We start from the raw sequence: 21,607 nt of genomic DNA, 5'->3' as shown, positions 1-21,607 counted from the left end.
CCCTGTGCCCCCGCCGCTCCTCGGCTGCCTCAGAACCGGCTCCGGTTTCAGGAGGGTTTAGTGTGGCCAGACGCGGAGGTTTTGTCTTTAACCACTTTTAGGTAGTGTGCCAAATCCACAGGTATTAAGATGGGAGAGCTCCGGAGGGAGGCTCTGTGTGTACACAGGGGCTTGTAAAATACAAGACAGGGGAATAAAGATGTTGTGTTGGAGGTCACAAGCTTGTTAAACCCACGGCTGGCTCGAGGTTAAACCTTACGAGCTGTTTTGATGGGTTACGTTAAATAAACTTGCTCAGGAGATCCTTTTAATGAGAGGTTCTTTAATTTTGGGCGATTCTTACAAATTTTTTTGACAAAGGGAAAATATTTATTTAAAGACAGCTGACTGGATCCGTGGGTCATGTCTCCCACAGACAATCTGCCTGTTGGCTTTCCCATCAGAAAAGGCAAGAGCAAGAGAATCAGTTCAAGTACAAACACAGTGATGGACATTATTGGGATGTGTATGGGATCCAGGGAATAAAGCAGGATGTTCCTGTAAGACAGCCTCTTTTTCCAGCAATAGGACAGGTCACATATTTCAAAAATAACCCAGTTTCTTCCCTCACACGTTTGAAACCTCGCAAGAGGCCGGTGACACTGTGTTACCTTGGGAGGGTCAGTCCCAGCTGCTGTGGGCAAACCTGCCCGCCTCCAACAGAGATGGAAAAGGCAGTTGACATATAGCACTAATAATAAATAAATACGTGTGCAACTGGAGCCCAGCAGTTCCTAATTTGAAAACACTATTATTATTGCCACGGCGCAGCCCGTGATTTGGTTATTTATTTAAATGATATTTGCTTTTTGGGGTTCAAGCCTGTTTATGTTCTAAACTCCCTAATCTTTGCTGTGTTACAGCATGGTACAAAAATGTACTCTTGAGTTCATGGATGGAGGAGCAGGGGCACAAGACAGCAAAGCAAAGCGTGGGCTGGAACATTTCCGTGTCATTTTTACCGTGCAAACACTTGATGAAGTGTTCTACAGACAATTTGGGCCATCAGGGTTCTGATGATTGAACCTGATTTGAAAGGTTTTCAGCTGCTGTGGTGTTTGACTCTATTTTCTGGGGGCTTGGCTCAGTTTTCTGGGAATGGTGAGGTCACGGAGCACCGTGGTGGGGCTGGGAAACAGAAACAAAAAACCAGGGGGGGAAAAGCACGTAGGAGAGCTGCATGAGCAAACAAGTTGTTCCCTGAGCAACGGGTCTGATGGAAGCAGCTTTCTTGGAGATCTGTGCCCTGTGTTCCCACAGACAGGCTCTCCAGGGACTGAACTCCCCCCATCCATGGTTTTCCTTGTGTCCCATGAATTCCTCTCCCCTTTGGTGCCTTTAGGCAGAGTTGGGGGCAAGCAGCAGGTAGATGGAGGTGATTCAGTAGAAAAATGGGGCAGATGGTAAAGTTCACATTTACTTCCAGATTATGAGTTTCTCCTCCTCAATCTGTCCTGTTTTCTTAAATATTTTAGGAATACTTCATGTGGAAGCACAATATTCATGTGAGAGCACTCTTCCTCTCTTACATGTGGTTAAAAGTAGTTGCTGAGTTCAGGAATTTCTGAGAGGAGAAGAAAAAAGGGTTAAGGAAAGAAGGCCTGATGTGTGCATAAAACGAAGATCCATATATCTTGTTTTGGGAAGAAAGACAGTTTTGTGTATTTTTTTTTTTAATGACTGTGTAAACATAATGCAACTTCTTGAAATAAATCTCGCACATGACTCATGCCTGTCAGTTCATTAGCTCTGGTATTTGGGGTGGGATTTACCTCACCTAGTTTTAGGCATCTACTAATGGAGCAGCTTCCTTTGGGCTCCTTTTCTGGTTAATAGAAAACTGATCAATGCAGTCATGGGTGTTCAGAATGCTCTTCCTCCCCTTCTGAACTCTTGCCCTAAATTTGGGAGCTGCACATGTGCTCCAGTACCTGCTGCTGATGTGAGAGTTGGGAATGCAGTTGAGGGATCTCTGCCTAAGTCACCCTGTGGGACAAATTTCCCTGTGTATTTCTGTAGTAACACACTTCTAAAATAGGTTGCTTCTTAGTTAGTATCATATCTGGCTGATACAGATATTTTTGTGCTCGCAAACTCATTAAGAAACTGTTCCCTTGTCCCACCTCAAGCCTGTGTTAATTTTTTATGTTGAGAGGCTCAGTCTAGAATGAACTTTTTTACCAGAATAAAAAGAGAAATAAAGGAGAGAAAAGTAGGAGAATAAAGTAGGAAAAGTGAGTGCAGAAGAGCAGAGCTGTACCAAACCCAGGTCCCAGCGTGTCCTGCCCTTTTTTTTTGGGCAGAGGCAGCACAGTGGCTGTCTCTGAACAGTGTAAAACCCCAGAGCTTTCTGGAGGTCAGTTTTGGGGTGAGTGCCTTGTGGAACATCAGTGATGTTGATACGGGCAAGGTGTAGAACCTGTTTGTGCTGCCTTTGGAGCAGGGAGGATCCTCAGGTGTGTCAGCACAGCACGGGCCCCGCTGTCACCCTGGGGTGCTGTCCCCAGCACGGGCTGGCTCCGCATGGAAACGGGGCAGGACAAGCCCTGGTTGCAGTTTGGGATTTGAGTCAAATGAAGGGAGCATAAAGACAGCCCAAACCAGCTTTGAAGGGCAGACTTTGAGGGGTTTGCCCTCGGCTTGGGTGGTGAGATGCTTCACTCATTTCTTTTTAGATTCACCTTTAGCCAACCTTTGTTCCTGAACGCGTCTTTTCAAAATATTTGGAGTTGTTAGCCTTTGGTCACCTTTTGTGCAGCCTCCAGTGGGGAATCTGTGTGAGGATGGGGAGGTTTGGACCCTGTGGGGGTGTTCAGATGGTTGAGTTTTTGTGGAGGTTGGAAGATCTTGGAGCAGCTTTTGGGCTGTTTGGAGCAGGAGCAGCACGGCTCATGTTGGTGGTGATCTGCAGAAGCTTGGAAGGTTCAGGAGCAGAGTGATTTAATTGGTTTGGGGTGTTTGAGGCTGGCAGTGCCTCGGGCACCTGAGATGTTCCCTGAGGCCTGGGGGTTTACAGGGGCTCATTTTGGAGTCCATGTCCAGCTCAGCTCAAGGTGTCTGAGGTGCAGAACTGAAGCTTAAAAATGCATATTTCACAATTAGATGGTTTTTATGTTTATTAAACAATTGCTGCAGTAGGCTGGAAGCTGTTGTACAGTCCTTCCCTCTAACCTGGTACCAGGATGTTTTCCTGTCTCAGCAGCTGATCCCAAACATCCAAAAAAGAACAAGAAATCCCCCAAAACACCCAAAATCCCAAGAAAGTCCTTTTCCCAGTCTCCTAAAGCCACTTCTAAAAATCAGCTTTATGTAGAATTGCAATGCTTTTGACCCAACCCAAGCAAGTGTAATTTTTTTTGCAATAGTTTGTTTATTCAGTAGCCAGCAAAGACCAAAAAAAAAAAAAAAAGGCAGAATTAACTAATAGTTACCTCAAATGGTTTGTGATCCTTCTGTGCCAGATTACCCTGATCTTGATTGTTAAAGGCCAGAGCTCTGAAGCAGTGAATCATTAAGGTTTGGTATCCGCATGATTTACTATAAACAAGGTTTAAGTTCCAGCTATTCCCCTGGTTAGACTCTATCTTGAAAACTTAACCTCTGGCATCAGATCTGGTTTCTTCATTCAGGACTTGAAGGTTGTTACCAAACCAGTTTGTCCAAGAGGCTTTGGCATCTTGGGATTTGTTTGTTTGTTTGTTTTTTACGGAGCGTGGCTTCAGCTTGGTTTTCTGGGGGGGCTGGTGGAACATGTGTAGGATGATTTAGTAATTTTTTGAGTGAGCAGCTTGGTAGCAGGGATGGAGCAGTGCTTCCTCTGGCAGCTCAGAGCTGTGCTGTTGCTTCTGCTGAAATTTAGGAATTTATGTGTGGTGGGGGTTTTGCCAGTAGTTTGCACAGGAGCAGCTTTGGGCCTACTACTGGAGAATCAATTTGTGATTTTTTTTTTTTTATTTCCCTGAAAGCTGATTTATGTGTTTTTTGAAACCAGGTTGTCTGTGTTATAATTGATGGCTCAACTTTGCTCTCCTTCTTCTGGGATCAAACTTGCCTTGCCTTCCTACTGAATGGTTGATTAATTCCCCTGTCCCTGCAGAAGAAATACTATCGAGAGAAGCTGTGGAAAAACACTTATTACTTTGCTTAAAACTGCTTCTTGTTGTCTTGGTAACAATAAATTTATGGGGTGACTTAAGCTGCTACTGCATGAACAGGAGATACAAACTGCTGAAAATTCAAAGGCATGAAAAGATGGAGAAACCTCCAACTAAAAAGCCCATTTTGTTTCAGATGTTCTTAATTCCTTATTATTCTCTTTGATCTTTGAGGTGTTAAAAAGAAGGAGCTTAGATACCATTTATCACTTAAAAACTAAATTGAAGTAGAAAAATAAATGAAGAAATAATTAAGTGTGATTTTTCTTTAAATGTGGGAAAAAGCAGCTGATGAACCATGGCTGTTGTACTTCAGCTCTGGTAGATCTATATTTTTAACTCTTCAAAAGCTTCACTCATTCCTTTTTAGATTCACCTTTAGCCAACCTTTGTTCCTGAACGCATCTTTTCAAAATATTTGGAGTTGTTAGCCTTTGGTCACCTTTTGTGCAGCCTCCAGTGGGGAATCTGTGTGAGGATGGGGAGGTTTGGACCCTGTGGGGGTGTTCAGATGGTTGAGTTTTTGTGGAGGTTGGAAGATCTTGGAGCAGCTTTTGGGCTGTTTGGAGCAGGAGCAGCACGGCTCATGTTGGTGGTGATCTCCAGAAGCTTGGAAGGTTCAGGAGCAGAGTGATTTAATTGGTTTGGGGTGTTTGAGGCTGGGGTGAGAGCTGTGAACTCCAGGGCTGCAGTGACCAGGAGGGACAGGACACAGGGAATGGCTCCCACTGCCAGAGGGCAGGGCTGGATGGGATCTTGGGCAGGAATTGTTCCCTGGCAGGGGGGGCAGGCCCTGGCACAGGGTGCCCAGAGCAGCTGTGGCTGCCCCTGGATCCCTGGCAGTGCCCAAGGCCAGGCTGGGCAGGGCTGGGAGCAGCCTGGGACAGTGGGAGGTGTCCCTGCCATGGCAGGGGTGGCACTGGATGAGCTTTGGGGTCCCTTCCACTCAACCCATTCTGGGATTCAGATCATCCTCTTGGAATCCTTGCTGGCTGTGGATCTGTTCCTCTGCCAGCCAGGACCCTGAATTTCCTCAGTGCTGGGCTCCCACCCTCGGGCACTGGTTTGCCCACCCGGGGTAGCTCCTGCACACCAAGCTCCTTAGCTCTGTCCTGCACAAAAGGAAGATTTCCACAGCCTGAAAATGCAGCCACAGCACTGAGAGGGCTTTTCCTGGCCATTCCTCACTGCAGATCTTCCCAGCCCTGCTCAAGGTGCCCTGGCCAGGGGCAGTGTGGCTGCAGGGCTCGTGTCCAGCCCTGGTCACTCACCTCATTCTGCCCAAAATGATGGAAGACACAGGCAATTGTGCTCAGGGAATTCATGCATCTCGTGGCCTTCAGCCACAGCAATAGCCTGGAGCTCTGACTCTCACAAGTAATTCCTGGTCTGTATTTTTTGACCTTTCCTTTTCCTTGAGGTCAGCTGTCCATTCCAGCAGGCAGTACAGATCCTGTGTGCAGCAGCTGGTGGTGGGGACCACCCCAGCACTGCTGTGCACCCCACAATAATGAGAACAAGGATAAATAAGAACCAAGACGTTGCATTTTGAATTTATCTGGTAATTTTAGCTGCCCTGGTGACTTCAGTTGTATTCAGTCTTTCAACTTCTTACGTGTCCCTCTGTTACTTCTCCTTTCACTGACCTGACCTGCCATGCACTTGCTCTGTGGAAATACCAATGTTATTTATTGCAAATAAATATCCAGAGCGTTTTAGCTGAATCTGTTGCTCTCCCAGGTCTTTTATCCCAGGCTGGGATGTGTAGCAGTACAGTTTGGGGCAGAGAATTGTTGCTGGCTGGTCATCAGGTTCCTTTTCCCACTTTTTCCAAGTACATCCTTAATCCTTGAGGCACCGTGTGCATTGGCTTTTTTCTTCCAGAAAGCAATTTATGAAATGACTTGGATATAGTGCCAAAAAATCCCATTGGGCAATAGCATTGCTGCAAATCCCATATTAGTATTGCCAATTTTTTTTTTCTTGCAGTCAGTGGAGCAAATTTTTGAATAATTATGAAGATATTTGCGTAGAATTTGGTTTTAACCCCTGTGTTAAATCATGAGGAGTCAGACAATCCTGTGAAATGTTTGTGTCCACGTCAGTTTTGTAAGGCTGGGTGATCCCTTGGAGCTGTCATGTGGTGGTTTTAGAGCTGCTGAACTTCACATATAGTGACAAAAAGAGGAAAGAGCCTGTGTTTTTTTTTTCTTAAGTGGGGAGGGAAGACACTTGCCCAGCTGTAGACAAAAGAGAGAATCCTTTGAGTGGATGCAGTCTTCAAAAAGGAAAAATTCAGGAAGAATCCACCTGTATTTGAACATGAAGGTCTGGCTGATGTTCCTATGAAGTCGGTTTCAAAGGGGTTGTCACAAAAGGATTGTTTTGTTGTGCTGTAGAGGCGTGGGGCTGCAAATTTCCTTCTTATTCCTTACCTGTGCTTAGAGTTGAAAAAATATTTCCCTATTCAAACTTTTTCCTTTCGCTGGTGCCTGGATTCCTATTATTCAGTTTGCCTTCTAATTTATGCTTCAGGTATTTGTTTACTTTGCCAGTTCTTTGGTTACTGGTTCTATGAAATAAACGGCTCAGGTAGTCAAGAGAGGGAGATTTGCACCCTTGAGAAAATAATCACAAAAAAAGCCCCAACACCTCATCTGAAAAGAATGCTCAGGGCAAAAATTACTAATGTAGTAAATTACTCCTGTCAGCAGAGTCTGGGCAGGAGCGTGGGCTGTGCTCCTGTGCATTTCCAGGTTTTTCTGCTCTCTTCCCAAGCACTACCATCTCTGGCCATTATTCTTTCCTATCTTCCCCTCCCTGCAACCGTTCTAAATGCCTCCCTCTAATCCCCTGGCATTAATTGCACAATCTGAGGCGAGGTAGGTGTGTTGCTGGCAGCTCCCTGAAGAGAACAGCCCAGACATCTCTTGCCTTTGTGATGTCCCAGCACTGGTGTTACCGCTGCAGTCGTGATAGAGGCAACAGGCAGGCACTCAAGATGGCAGCAAAAATGATGAAATGCTCTTGTTTTGTAACCTTATACCAGGGAATGTTCCCCACAGTGTATTTCTTAACACTTGAAGCCTGCCTTGCTGAGAGGGCCTCAAGTCCCCAGTGGAGCTCGGGGTGGTTGGACAAAACTGAGCCTTTGGAAAACTCCAGCGATTAACCTTCTGTTAAATAAATAAATTCTCCTTTGCCTCCCAGTTTGCAGGAGCATGGACATCCGCAACAACCTGACCAGGCTGAACATGCTGGAGAACTGCACTGTGATCGAGGGCCACTTGCAGATCCTGCTGATGTTCAAAACCAAGCCCGAAGATTTCCGCGAGCTCAGCTTCCCCAAGCTGACCATGATCACAGACTACCTGCTGCTGTTCCGTGTCTACGGCCTGGAGAGCTTGAAGGGCCTCTTCCCCAACCTCACTGTGATCCGAGGGACTCACCTGTTCTTCAACTACGCCCTGGTGATCTTTGAGATGGTTCACCTGAAGGAAATTGGCCTCTACAACCTGATGAACATCACTCGGGGCGCCGTGCGCATTGAGAAGAACAACGAGCTCTGCTACCTGTCCACCATCGACTGGTCCAGGATTTTGGATTCTGTAGAAGACAATTACATCGTGGCCAACAAGGATGACAAAGAAGAGTGTGGAGATGTGTGCCCAGGCACCGTGAAAGGGAAGAGCAACTGTCCCCCCACGGTGATAAACGGGATTTTCATCGAGCGCTGCTGGACGCACGATCGCTGCCAGAGAGGTGAGTGCACGGTGAGGGGTCTCAGCTGGGGCTTTGACCTGTCAGGACCTGTGAGACCCTGGAACAGAGTGCCCAGAGCAGCTGTGGCTGCCCCTGGATCCCTGGCAGTGTCCCAGGCCAGGCTGGACAGGGCTTGGAGCAGCCTGGGACAGTGGGAGGTGTCCCTGCCATGGCAGGGGTGGCACTGGATGGGCTTTGGGGTCCCTTCCCACAAAAACCACTCTGGGATTCTTGGAGGCCTGACAGGTCCCTGCTGATTGCTACCTGTGAACACAGATTCCTAAAAGCAGGGCTGAAAATTTGCCTTAGAAGAGGAAGAGAAAACCTTTGGGATGGGTTTGAGCAGTTCTTCCACCTGTGTTTGTAAGGCATCCAGAATTCTGTGTTTGGCTCTCCTGCAGAGTCAGGAGCTGCCCAGAGCTCACCAGCTTAACAGACTGTGAGTGTCTTGGGTAATAGCTGGTACTCTGAGTGTCTTTATTGGGGTTTGGGGAGGGAATGAAAGTCCAGACTGAGAGGCTTCAGCAGGTGGAAGCACAACAGTGGAGAAAAGTCTCAGTGGAATAAAGCCCATTCTGGAAAGGTGCAATTCCATCTTCCAAACCTTCCTGCCACAAAAAGGTCTAAGATCTGTGGGTGGGTGAGCAGCATTTGCACAGAGAAAAAGCTGGAAGTCAGACTGAGAAGAGAGGACCTGGATGGGGTAGAGGGTGAAATAACAGAGCTTTGAGCCCAGGGCTTTGGTTCAGGGCAGAAGCTGTGTTCAAAAAGCTCACTGCTGTTGCCACCCCAGTGCTCCCTCAAATGTTTTAGAGTTGCTTTTAATTTCATACAGATTTGTTTTTTTCCAAACTTGGAACTGACCTTAAGCTTAGCTTTAATTATATATTGGCTTTGATTTATGTTAAATCTGACTTGACGGGGAGCAAAGTGAATTGAGGTGAGAGTGACACATTTAGGGTTGTCTGCCTTTCTGGAGGTCGTGCATCCAAACGAAGCAGTGTGGCCTGAGACGAAATTAGGAAACTTGTGGGCTGGAGAGAAATTCTTGCCAAGCTTTAAAGGGCAGCTCTGAGTGCTAAGTGCCAAATTTGAGGAGGAATTCCTACCAGTATGCACAAACTAATGCAATTAATGTGGTTTCCCCTCTGCTACTCCTCACCCCAAAATCGTCCAGCTTCCTTTTAAAGAAAGTGGTTATTTTTTGTGGCCAGAATAACAGGGTATGAGCAAGAAGATGCAAGTGTGTACGTGTGTTCCTTTTTTAAAATGAAAAATAAGATTGTAAAGCATTTTATTTATAAACTTTCAGGTATGCAGTTACATCAGCACTGAAACCTGGTTTCTTATGCATTTCATGTGCTGTGTTTTCTGCTGTTTCATAAGGGTAGAGTCTAATTGACACTTTTTTAGTGCCTAGAACATAATGCCCCAAAATCCCTGTGAATTTTCTGGGGCTGTCTTGCAGCAGACTGGAATGGATGGTTCTCTCTCCTTTAAAAAAACTGCCTATTTCCATGAAACCTGGAGAAATGTAATATTTTAATGAAAATATTTTACCACTGGGACAGAAATTTGAGCTCCTGAGCCTCTGATGCAAGAGTTTGTTGGAGGGCACCTGTCCAGTACCTGCCTCTGTTTGACCCAGAAAATGAGATGTTAATCAGAAAATGGGTTCAAAAGGCACTATACACAGATGCTCTGGTTTTGTGTGTCCCTTGCAGAAGGAACAGTAGGGAAGCCATGCTCCTGAATATTTGGGCAGTGACTGGAATGCACTTCCCAAAGCACTTAACAAGCCAGGCTTATCTTTGTTTGAACGCTGGGATTTGGACTTTAGTTTTTTGGTGGCCGCTGTTGTGCACAGGCTGGGATCTGTGTGATCCCGTGCCTTGTGACACCTGCCCCTGTGCTTCTGCTGTTGTTTTGACAGCCTGAGAGGTTTTTTAGCCCTTTTTTGTCTGTTTGTGAGTAGCCTTTAGACTCTGAGCACACGCCAGTGGTGGAGATTAAGTGACATTTATTTAGCGAACCTGCCGGTGCAATCGCTGCCTCTCTGTTCTCCTGCCAGCCCTAATGTATCCTTAGCATGTGTAATTGTTTTGTCAAGATTATTAAAAGCTTGTGTGAATTGTATTTTGGCTTTCCTTAGCCTGAAGAGCCTTGCAGCAGCTCCCAGTTGTTGCAATGTATTTGCAAGGGTGCATAGTGTGCACCAGCCAAGCTGCTTCTAAGTTGTCAAAGCCTCAAGAATTGGTCAAAGCTATTAGGACAAAAATTGTACTAAATTAAGGAAGAAGAGGCTGAGAAACCGAATACCAAGACTGCAAAAAGTAGCTAACAGAAAACTGTAAAACACCTAAACTATAACAAATCATATACTCCAAAAAATACAAACAAAAACCAAGTGAACAAAACAAAAACACCAATCAAAAAGTGTGTATATGGTAGCTTATAAAATCTATAAAAGTGTAATAGAAGCAATAAACAGCTTCTGCTTGATCATATTAGTTGTTCAAAAGTCCTACATTTTCCACAATACCCAGTACCCAGGGTATTAATGTCATGAAATCTTTCCCTCTGTGTTTCTGCAGCTTATCTGGGAATCTTCACAGTTCATGTTGTGCTCAGGTCTCCTGCCTCTCTGGATTTAAGTGTATTCTCTTTAATTTTTTCTCTTTGTCTTCTAACCAGAATGAAATGCAGCAATTTCAGTATCATTTTCAGAGGGAAGTTTGGTTTTGTGTGGAGTTTTTAACCCAGGTTATTTGTACCCCTGGTTTGTTTAATGAAACTTGGTGTAGAATCTCCTGGTTCTGGTTTTTTTTTATTTATTTTTATTTTTAATTTTTTTGCATCTCTGGATGGGAAGTTGTTGCTGTCTAAACTGCTGCCCTGGGACTGGGAAAAACCCTTCAAGGATATGTAAATATTGATTGTTTTGATTTTACAGAGTGGGTGTCAATTGACAGAGCCAAGTCCCAAGCTGACCGGCTTTTCCAGCTTGCTAAGCTTGGAGTCTCGCTGGAAAATATTAGGAAATGGGCAAGAAATTTGGGAGTGCACCTGTGGGAAGGCTGGAACATGAACTCCCTGACAGGAGGGGATGGGTCTCTTCTCCCAGGGATAAGGGACAGGATGAGAGGAAATGGCCTCCAGTTGCTCCAGGGGAGGTTTGGATGGGAAATTGGGGAAAACTTCTTCATGGAAAAGGCTGTGAAGCTCTGGAAGCTTGGAGTCCCCATCCCTGGAGGTGCTCGAAGGCAGTGAGGATGTGGCACTTGGGACAGGGGTTAGGGATGGGCACAGTGGTGGTGCTGGGGTTGGGCTTGACCTTAAAGGTCTTTCCCAGCCTCGAGGACTCTGGGATTCTCAGAAAGGTCTTGTGTGTGTGGGAAGTGCAAATTTGGGGCTGGAGATGGGGCCCCCATCTCTTCCCCACCATCCCTGCCCTTCCCCTGCCAGCTCTCTGTGGTTGCTCCACATTATCCCTCCTTTATTTAATTATTCCTTTATTTAATCAGTGCAAATATCCCACTTGACTCCAAAACTAACTTTTCAGTTATAGCATGGAATTATCTCCAAGGCACACATCCAAGCCTCTGAATCATCCCCGTAGCTACAATTCCAGCCTGGAATTTTGTTGTTTTTTTTTTTTTTTTTTTTTTTCCAGTTGGTGATAACAGTGTTCAGGACAACAAAGTAAAGGATCTTCTTACAGACACTGGAGCAAAGGTTGGGGATGAAACCAGTGGGGAGGAACTGAAATCATTTGAAAACCAGTGGCAGTATAGAGGATTCTGTGTCTGAGTGCAGGGATGTGTAGGTGGATGCACCATGGATTGAGATCTGTTGGGATATGCTTCCTCAGAGTTTTCTTTTTTTTTTCTCCTCAATCACTCATGTTGGTGTGAAAACCAAGTCAGTTCAGTTAAGGCCAACTCATGTTATATTTTGGGTAGGCAGGGAGGGAAATGTGTAGTCTGTTTGGAATTTGGGTCTAGCCTGATGCTGTTTATGGCAGCCAAGTGCTGTTCCTGTTCTGGGGGTTTTGTACCTCTTCGCTGACATTTTTAACAGGGTTTTTTTTCACATACACAGTTATTTTATTGCCATCAAAATGTACTTCTTGGTCCTGCACTGCAGAGAGCGTCTTTGCTGAAGAATGCAGACAACAAAAATGCTGGAAATGCCACGTCCTAGACCTCGGTCTGGATCTGCCAAACATGATTTTCATATTTTGCATTTTTTCCACGTCTTTTTTTTTTTTTTTTTTCTATATGTCTGTCACTCCTCTTGCGGAAGGAACAATTCCCTCTGAAATAGGATTTCCTGCCAATTCTCCCTGCAGCCAGGCTGCTCTGTCCATACAGAACTTGGAGCAGGCTGATGGGTTTGACAGTCTAATTATAAAGGCTGGTTCAGCCTTTTATTGCACGTGGGGTCATGTGGAAGTGGAGTAAGGCAATAGGAAGGAAAAGTGGAATGGCCAAATAAAAGTTACCAACAAAATTATCTGCAATATCAGACAGTCCCTTGGTGAACACTGAAGGGCCACATTCCTGGGATATAAGCATGGATATCTGAAATAGTTTTTACAGGGCCAAGTAGTGATAGGAAAAGGGGGAATGGCTTTAAACTAGAAGAGGAAATATTTAGGCCAGATGTTAGGGAGAAATTCTCTACTCAGAGGGTGGGCAGGCCCTGGCACAGGGTGCCCAGAGCAGCTGTGGCTGCCCCTGGATCCCTGGCAGTGCCCAAGGCCAGGCTGTGCAGGGCTGGGAGCAGCCTGGGACAGTGGGAGGTGTCCCTGCCATGGCAGGGGTGGCACTGGATGGGCTTTGAGGTCCCTTCCACTCAACCCATTCTGGGATTAATTCTATAATTTTGTGAGCTGTAGGCCTCATTCATTAGAAAGTAAGATAGAATTCAAGTTCTCTTGTTCATCCTGAATGAAACCTTTGTAGGAATCTGTTACCTGCTTCATCCTGGGGCTTCTTGCTACCAGGAAATTTGAGTTATTATCAGTGTGGGCCATTTCAGGTCTGTCAATAGGCTCTTTTTTTCCATCTGTTATCTCATTCTTTTATGATAAAAACAAAAGTTGTTTCTCCATTAGTGCAATTTAGAATTTGTGGCAAAATATTGACTTTGTGGAAAGTAGATTAAACAGTTTGTGTCCATTGAAGAAGACATAAAGCAGCAGATGGAAAGGATGACAGTGTGGAATAATTGACATGCAAAGAGCTGCTAAAGAAAAGTTCTGTGTGAAAATAATAATGTTTTTCCTGGTTTTCAGTGGGATTTTTGGGGTGGTTCTGTGCAGAGCCAGGAGCTGGACTCGATGATGCTTGTGAGTCCCTTCCAAATCAGGATATTCTATGATTTATTTTTTTTTCTATCATGTTGGGAAACAGCTCTAGAGACAAAGGGATACAACAGGATCTCTCTTGAATTTCCCTGTGATTTATCTGGGGAAAATTCTGGGACAGATAAGGGACAGGTAAGGAACTGAGGAGCTGCTTTGTTCCCAAGTACAAGCAGCACAACAAAGCCCTGAGAAAAACACTGCTCAGCCTGAAATGTCTTTCAGCTGCTGTGAAACAGCACTGAGCACTCTCAGCAAGACCAGTGCCAGCAGAAATTCTGCAGCTCTCAACTTCTTCAAGGCAGGTTTGAATAACAAAGTTCAGAGGTGTGTGTGGGAAACGCTTTGTGATGTTTACTTAGGTAGAAATATTACTTAGCAACAGCTTCCTGTAATTTTTATGTGCTGGGAATTTCTGTAACCATGAGCTTGGTTTTATTACCTTTGTATGGGAAAGGGGTCTCGAGGCACTGAGCAGACTCAGCCAACCTCAAGGGCAAAGATATTTTTAAAGCTTCAAACACAAAGGAAATTTTTCCAGTTGCTATTACATGAAGTGGAAGTGCTCCTTTTATTTGGAGATCTGATAAGGGCTGCCTTTTTTTCTTTTCCCTTGCTCTGACAAATGCCAGATGGGAACTGACACCGGATAATCTCGCTGGGGTGTCTGTGCTGACCCTGCCAAGCTCCAGTTTTATTGAGGGCCCATGGCTGGGGCAGTGGTGACACTTTGCCAACGCTGGGACATCCTCAGCTAATTCACTTGAGCTTATTAAGAGTAGTTAAGAGATTTATGGTGCTTGGGGGTTGTGATACAGCCCAGAGTTGGGGGAGAAGGGGTGGAAACAATCCCTCCTATAAATGGCTGTTTAAGGATGTGCTCCTCTGGAAATGCCAAACAAAACTGGGGAAAAACTGGAGCAGCTTTTCTGCACTGAGCTGGGGTGATGCAAGGCTGTAGGATTTCAATACTAAGGGTCTCAGCTTGCTGAGAAATCCCCACGGGTGCAGCTGAGCTGATGTTTCATCAGGTTCTTCACTGCTGCACCTTTACTTAAATTTGGGGTGGGAAGTGAAGGTTTCCTGCTCCTGCCCCACTTCCCAAGCAGCACTTCAGAAGGAACTGTCTGACCCATGTCATCTTTAGAAATGTAAATACACGGAGAATTCCTCCCCATAGTTGAGAGATCTGAATTCCTGTACAAAGTTTTTCCAAGACAAAGGTTTTTGATGAGGAGAACGGGGTATCTTGCTGCTGAAAAGGTAAAAACTGGGAGAGTGTTCTCCTTGTTTTAATTCTTTCACCTTAGCCTTTCCCAAAAACACTTGTTGTTTGGGTTGGTGTCTGGGCCCTTGAGGCTGAGAGGAGTTCAGTGCAGTGGTTCAGCACTGAGGATACTCCAGGTGTTCTCAAATCTCTGATCCTGATTTTGGCCCCTTGGGAGTTCCAAGGGTGATTCAGGTAGAACTTTTCCCCCTTCAACAACAGTTGCAGTTTACCTTTTTTTTTGCTTAAACAATGGAACCTGCACTACCCCTTGTTAGATAAAAACCAGGAGATCTGGCAGACACATTCTTTGGAAAATGCTGCTCTCTGGGTGTGCAAGGGGGAAGTCAGAGAATGTAAATAATAATAATAATAATAATAATAATAATAATAATAATAGTGAGTGACAGAGTTACCATGTGTTGGTAATGCATGAATGGGAGAGCAGGAAATGGTTCACCTGGCGTGATGTGTTTGCTCAGGGAGGAGGAGATGTGTTTCATTCAGAGCAAATCCTGCTGGATGTTCAGGGTGCCTTGTGTATTCTGTGTGTTTTCCTTCCTTTACACCTCCTTCATGTAGGCAGGGCAATGAAATTCTGCATCTAAAATCTTCTAGTTAATTGTAAAAGTATTCTAAATTGTGTGCAGTTCAGATGCTGCTTCCCGGATTTAGGCAAAATTAGGAGAATAAATGTAAACTGTGTGATGGGACAGCAGTCTCTGATTTTACAGGGAAGGGACTGGAAGTCTTTGTTGTTCAAGGCTGTGAAGGGATTGTGAACTGTTGGGTCTGTACAAAGAAGTGCATTCAGAGTGTGTGAGCAGACCAACTGAAATATGTCACTTGGCAAAGCTCTCTGAAACATCTTTTCCTATCAGGAATTGGATTTGACAGGGATTGCCTCTGTAAATAATTGCTGTGCTTAAAAAAAATCCCAACAAAACATAAAGACCCCAAAAGAAAACGCAAAAAAAGGTCAAAACCCCCCAGGTGTGACCAGCACAAAGATTGTTTCTAACTGAAAGATTGAGGATTTCAGGACCTTTTGATTAATTACAGAGCTGGGGAATAACCAGCCGTGTAGTGGAGGAAGCAACACTCACCCTCCTCTCAGCTTCTAACAATAGCTGGGTACAAGTTCAATGATTAGGCTTCCCAATTATATCCTATAATTGTCTGCAAATTCCCATTGAGGGATGTGAATGAACTTGCTGGGATGTTTATGCTGCTTAATGAAGGCTGTTGGTAGGTGGGAAAGAAAAAAAAAGTTGGGTATGGAGCAGTTTTGGGGGTCCTGGCTGGGATTGCCTGCTTAGGACGAGCCTGTAGTTATTCCAGCTCCTGCTTTGAGCCCAGTTTTTGTCTGGCATTGCATAAGTGTGCAGGGAGATATGGATCCCAGCCATTGCCTTGTCTTTATCTGAGTTTTTTGGATGAGGGTACTGGGGGGCACGGGCTGACGTCGCTGCAGGTTGTCGGCCTGGCTTTCCTTTTGGCTTGTGACATGTAAAACAAACAGAGAATTAACTTTGGCTCCTGCAGTGCTTCAGTGCTGGCTGAGTGCTTTAATGGATTCATGTGAAGAGTCTGGATCCCTTGTGAATCTGGGTTTAAACTGACGAAACAGGGCAGGACGCTCGGCACCTGTTCTTGTCCAGAATGTTTTATAGCTGGAATTGGATGCTCTGTACTAAGAATGAGCTTCTGTTCCTCAGTAGGAATTCCTTCATTTGAGATGGTGTTTATTTCCCTGCTTCCTGGGCACCTGGAGGGGTGAAGGCTCTGAGGAAGATGATGTTTTGAAGGAAATCCCACCAAAAGGTCGGAAAGAAAGTCCAGTTAGAGTAGCATTCAGCAGAATGTTGGGATTAATTCTCTTCAGCATGTTTCTAAATAACTCAGGGTGTGCGTGGTTTTGGTGCACTCCAGAAAGAGAAATGTGATTTTAATCTTGTGTATCAGATCAGAGGTTCCCTTTTCCAAGGATGCCAAGAACTGCTGCTCCATTGGAATTGTAACTCAGGCAGTTTCAGCGTTTGCAGGGCTCAGCTCCCACTCTGCAGTTGCTGATGCACTGGCAGGTGCTGGACGGGTGAACTGTCAGGAATTCTGACCCTTCTCAGGAATCATGCCTCGTTCATGGGCATAAAAGGGTGGCAGGTATTTAGCAAGATTGGTCTGATGAGGAGTGTATAAGTTGCAAGGTCTTTTTAGTCTGTTTTCAGTGCAGTTTGGAGCTTCTGGGGCTGCACACATCGAGCTCTGGTCACTTAGCACTCCCCAGGATCAGTGCTGGTGCGTGGCCACGCTGGAATTTCAAGGCCCTGATGTGATGAGCTGAGCCTGAGCTCAGCCTACAGCCCAAGACTGATGGTTTTAAGTCAGAGCTAAGGGAACTTAGGGAGCAGGTTTGTCAGAGGTCAGAGAGAACACCTGCGGCTCTGCCTTGCTGCTCCCTCTGCTCCTCTCTGCCCTGACCCCTGGGCACGATTCCTCATTTAGTGGTTTTGAAATGTGAATTGTCCGGGGCAGGGAGGGAGGAGGTTGCTCCCAGTGTGTTCATCCAAACAAAGCCTGTTGGACTGTGGGGTGTGAGGAAGGGAAGGGAGCAGGCAGCTTTGGAGTTGTGTAGCCGTAATTTCCAGCCCAATTTTTTGATGTTTTTCTCTGGTTTTGTAGCTGTGGGAGTTGATTTATGCTGGGGGCACACAGCATTATTGCACTGCAAGGCTCTAACCCCATGAGCAGGGCTCCAGGGCAGGAGCTTGGGCTCTCCACAGCGTTCCAGAGGGGCAGGAGCAGACACTCCTTCCCTGTGGAGAGGGAGGAGCAGGGTGCTGGGATGGGATGTTCTCACACAGCACTTTGATGACACAAATGGGGCTGTTTGCTGGCTGATTTTCTCCCATGGATGCGAAGATCCCGAGTGTGACACTGGGTGTTGCAGGGATGGATTATTTGGGGTGTGTGGCAGAGCTGCTGAACTAGACAGCCACGCTTCCGATAACGTGAGTGAGACAACATCAGCTCCTGAGTTGTTTGCTCTGAAATATCTGCAGGAACTGAGAGTTCACTCAGCAACCTGCAGCAGAAAAGTCAAGTTCCAGCTATTGCACTGACCTGGGCACTGGGAAATCCCTCTCACAGAGGCTGCAGACAAACTCTGTCGTATCAGCAGCGTTTTGTGATTGATAAAGTACATAAAGAATGTTTGCACTTGAAGGTGGGCTTGATTAGAAAATCTCAGGAATTGTGCAGGGAGCCTTATCCCTGTGTGTTGGTTTCCCAGGGGTAAGGCATGTGCAATTCCAGAGCCATCACAGGATAACAAAGCATTTTTCTGTTTCCATTTTCAACTTCATTAAGCACATCCATGTTGTGTTACGGCACTGCAAGGATTTTAATACTTCATGAGCAATGAAAGGATTCATTAAAATTTGAGTATCAGACAAATGTTCTTCTTGTCTTTTCTGCAAAGACAATCCAGTTTTATTCTCTGGGTAGAATAACATTGGAGCAGTGATTTAATGAAATGAACAGGACTGTTTTTTTCTGGTCTTTGGTCTTTTCTGAATGTCATCTTTCTGAAGTCAGGCTGATGTGTTTACACAGCTTCAGTTTGGGATGGAGGAGTCCAAGAGCTCCCTCTAAGAACCCCTCAAAAGCTCCCAAAAGCCAGAGAGGAAATGGAGCTCCTTAGTGTGATGTCTGAGTGTCTGAAAGTCTCGCCCAGTGGAGCCTTAACAGGGCTTAGGGGAATAAGGCTTTTGTTTTAAAACAGTACTTGAAGCCTTTAAAGCTCAATAAACTATTTCTCTGTTCATTCAGTTCTGTGGATTTTAGGCTCTGGGTGTCTGAACACTGTTTCTGGCAAGGGGAGCAGAGCACACAGGACAGCCTTACCTGGAGACTTAAGGATAAAGCAATTTATGTGTGAACTGGTGCTTTATCTGAAACAACTTCTCACCTCATTAGCATCTCTACAATTACCAAATTAGCAAAATAAATGCCATGTGTAAATCTTCCTTAGGCTTCTCTTCCACACTCCAATTACCTTATCTCCAGAGCTGCTTAAATAATTTGTGTAGTGTTTGGCTGCTCTTTCACTGCTTGGATATCGAGTTTCTAGTCCACAAAACCAGTCCATTAGAACTGGGTATCTGCATCGAGTGTCAGTTTTTGTTCTGGGAAATAGGAAATGTTCTGCTCTGAGCCTGTACAGTGTGTGAATTTGGTGGGTGTGATAAGAAAAACGTCCCCGTGTTTTGCATGGCTCCGGCGGCCAAAGGAGGAGCAGCCTCGTGATGCTCTTTGCTCATCAGCACCAGGGAAGAGTTGTTTTTCCACATGCTCTAATCTGTGATAACAAAAAGAACTTCAGATTGTGTTTTTCAAAGGCTCTGCGGGTCTCTCAGTGCTCAGATTTGCCAGTGACTCTCTCTGCTGTGTGTCTGTCCACCCAGAGCCTGGTTTGGAGTGGCTCTGGTTCAAATCCACACCTCGTTCTGCTGCTGGGGGAGGCTGAGCAGGACCCAGCAATCAGCTGGAACCGAGGGCTTTGCTTTGCTCTGGGTGTTCTGGTTCTGCTTTGTGCTGTTCTGGGTGTTCTGCAGAGGGTTGAGTGCTGGATGTGCCCTGGGGCACTGCCAGTCTCTCCTGGCACTGACAGGTTTCGTGTCTGACTTTGTGACTTCCATAAACTTCAGCTGGACGATGCAGGAAGGGATTCGAGGCAAAATTTAACTTTAGTATAGATTTAGACAAACAACTGTTGCGATAAACTCTCTGTGTGTGGAGACACAAGGCTTGACTCCATTTCAGAAGGCTGATTTATTATGTTATATATTATACTAAAATGCTACATTAAAACTATACTAAAAGAACAGAGAGAACAGAGAAATCAGAAGGCTACAAAGAGCAAGAATCGAATAGAATGCATAACAAAAATCTTGTGACTGCTCACAACCTTGGCACAGGTAGCTGTGATTGGGCATCAATTGAAAACAATCTACATAGACTAATAGAAGATGAACCTGTTGCATTCCACAGCAGCAGAGAGTTATTGTTTACATTTCTCTCCTGAGGCTCCTCAGCTTCTCAGGAAGGGAAAAATCCCAGGAAAGGATTTTTAATAAAATATCATAGCTACAAACAACCATCAGATATGTCTCAGGTAAAGTATTTGAGGTGGCCTTGGGCAGGTGAATGGACTGGGTGGCATCTCCAAAACTCCTTGGGCTCCTTTCCACTGGCAGATTCCAGTGAAAGCAGCTCTGAGCTGAGACTTGAAACCTCTGGAGTTTGGTGAAGAAAAAGGCTCTTTGTCCCTGGAGAAAGTGATATGGCTTCAGGTTGCTTGTAGAGGAGAATCCAATCTCTTTTTCTTGCTTGTAATGCTGATTTGTGTCATTTTTTTCCCCAGAGGGCTCTCTCCATTGTAAGGTGATTTCCCCAGTAACTACCCCATGAGGGATCTGCAGGTGTGTGGCTGTGGCATCAATTAGAGAGCTCTGAATAATCCTAATTGCTCTGCAGTGGACAATGCTGATGGCAGCTGGTGATTAGACCGTATCTGAGTCCTGTGCTGATAAAGTGAAGGTTTTTAGCACCGTGGCACACGCCTGCAGGGGTGGGGGATGTCAGCAGATCCTGTTCCTCCCCATGGATAATGGGATTTTCACTACTCCTGCACTTCCCTGTGACCTCAGTGACAGTTTTATTTTAAGAGCTTAGCATGGTGTGAAATAAAGCAGAATTTTCACAATTCTGACCATTGACAGTTGGAGCCATCAACTGTTGTAGAAGGAAGATTGAGAATCCAAGATCTCCCGAGTTCAGTGTAACTTTGGATGATTCAGTTCTCCTCTTGTTGGCCTTGTTGAGATGGCACAACTAGTTTGGCATTAAATGCCTTCAGATTACAACTTTCTCTTGCGTAATTTACAAGGAGAGATAGATTAATAACCTCCAAGGGTGGCTTGTGCAATGTAGTTAATGGTTTTTGTACTCATCTCCAGTCGTTTGGTTTTCCTCAGGGTTGTGTTTGTGTGACTTTTGGTCATTTTTATCATTTCTCATTTGGCATCTGGGTTAGAGCAGCAGGGGGATGTGGCACAGTCACAAAAAACTCCAGGGATCAGTGTGTTTGTAAGGAGAAGCTGTTAAGCCAGTGGATATCTGGGAAGAGCCAAGCTGGATAATTTGTGCAGTGCCACATTCGTATACAGTGAATTACTTGAAAATGGGCATTGCTGGTATGCCAAGGATGACGAGGGCGAGTAGTAAATAAAAATACATTGCACATTGCTTGTCTCTGCAGGCAAACAGTATCTATTTCAGTCCTGCTAAGGAAATTCTTATGCCTGGAAATAAACCATGGTGAGTGTGTGTAGAGCTTTGGGCAAACAGGGAAGGGTGTGCAGAGGAATGGTCAGGAGCTGAGGAGGCCACAGCTCGAGGAGTTGAGACAATTTTATACAGAACTGATGGATTTGATACTGGCTAACAAGATACTGCATCTGTTTCTCCTTTCCACTGTTCAGATATTGCTGTGGAAAAAATGACTGTAGGCTCAGGGAAAGCTGAAGTGACACCTGTGAAGTGTCTGGAGGCACAGTACAGTGTGGAGGAAATCAGTGGAGGATGGATGTGTCTCTGCTCCTGGTGAGCCTGGGTTTGGGCAGCTTGCTCAGTGACTGTGCACTGAACAGCTCGTGCACCCTGGTAATTTCAGGAAAAAAAAAATAAATCTGTTTGGTAGAGCCAGTTAACTCTGTTTCCCAGGAAAATCCACCTTTCTTTGCACACCTGGCCTTCAGGTGATGCTTTGCCTTTCTCTCTCTGCTCATCCTCTCTGGAAGGGGAGGCAGGAAGGGGGATCTGGAGCAAGAAAGGAAGATCTGGAGTGATCCCCTTCCTTTTCCCTCTCTGTTTTCAGTCTCATCACCCACAAACACAAATTTGGTTTCAGTATCGATGTTTACAATTCATGACTGCGCCATGAAATCTGCTCAG

At 45.3% G+C, this 21,607-nt stretch overlaps 1 protein-coding gene across 1 annotated transcript; it reads left to right on the top strand.

Annotated features, from left to right (window-relative positions):
- The first annotated feature begins 7,403 nt into the window (after nt 1-7,403).
- LOC121360723 (insulin receptor-like) lies at nt 7,404-8,388 on the top strand. Its single transcript, XM_041480786.1, has 2 exons — nt 7,404-7,955; nt 8,357-8,388. Exons 1-2 carry the CDS (start codon nt 7,415-7,417, stop codon nt 8,386-8,388), a joined length of 573 nt encoding a protein of 190 aa, XP_041336720.1. The 5' UTR covers nt 7,404-7,414.
- The last annotated feature ends 13,219 nt before the right edge of the window (nt 8,389-21,607 follow it).

This window comes from Pyrgilauda ruficollis, unplaced genomic scaffold (assembly GCF_017590135.1).
Source record: "Pyrgilauda ruficollis isolate IOZ18807 unplaced genomic scaffold, ASM1759013v1 scaffold115, whole genome shotgun sequence".
In the NCBI taxonomy this organism is placed as follows: Eukaryota; Metazoa; Chordata; class Aves; order Passeriformes; family Passeridae; genus Pyrgilauda; species Pyrgilauda ruficollis.
The sequence above is the reverse complement of the archived record's forward strand: the minus strand, read 5'-3'. Positions and strand labels throughout refer to the sequence as shown.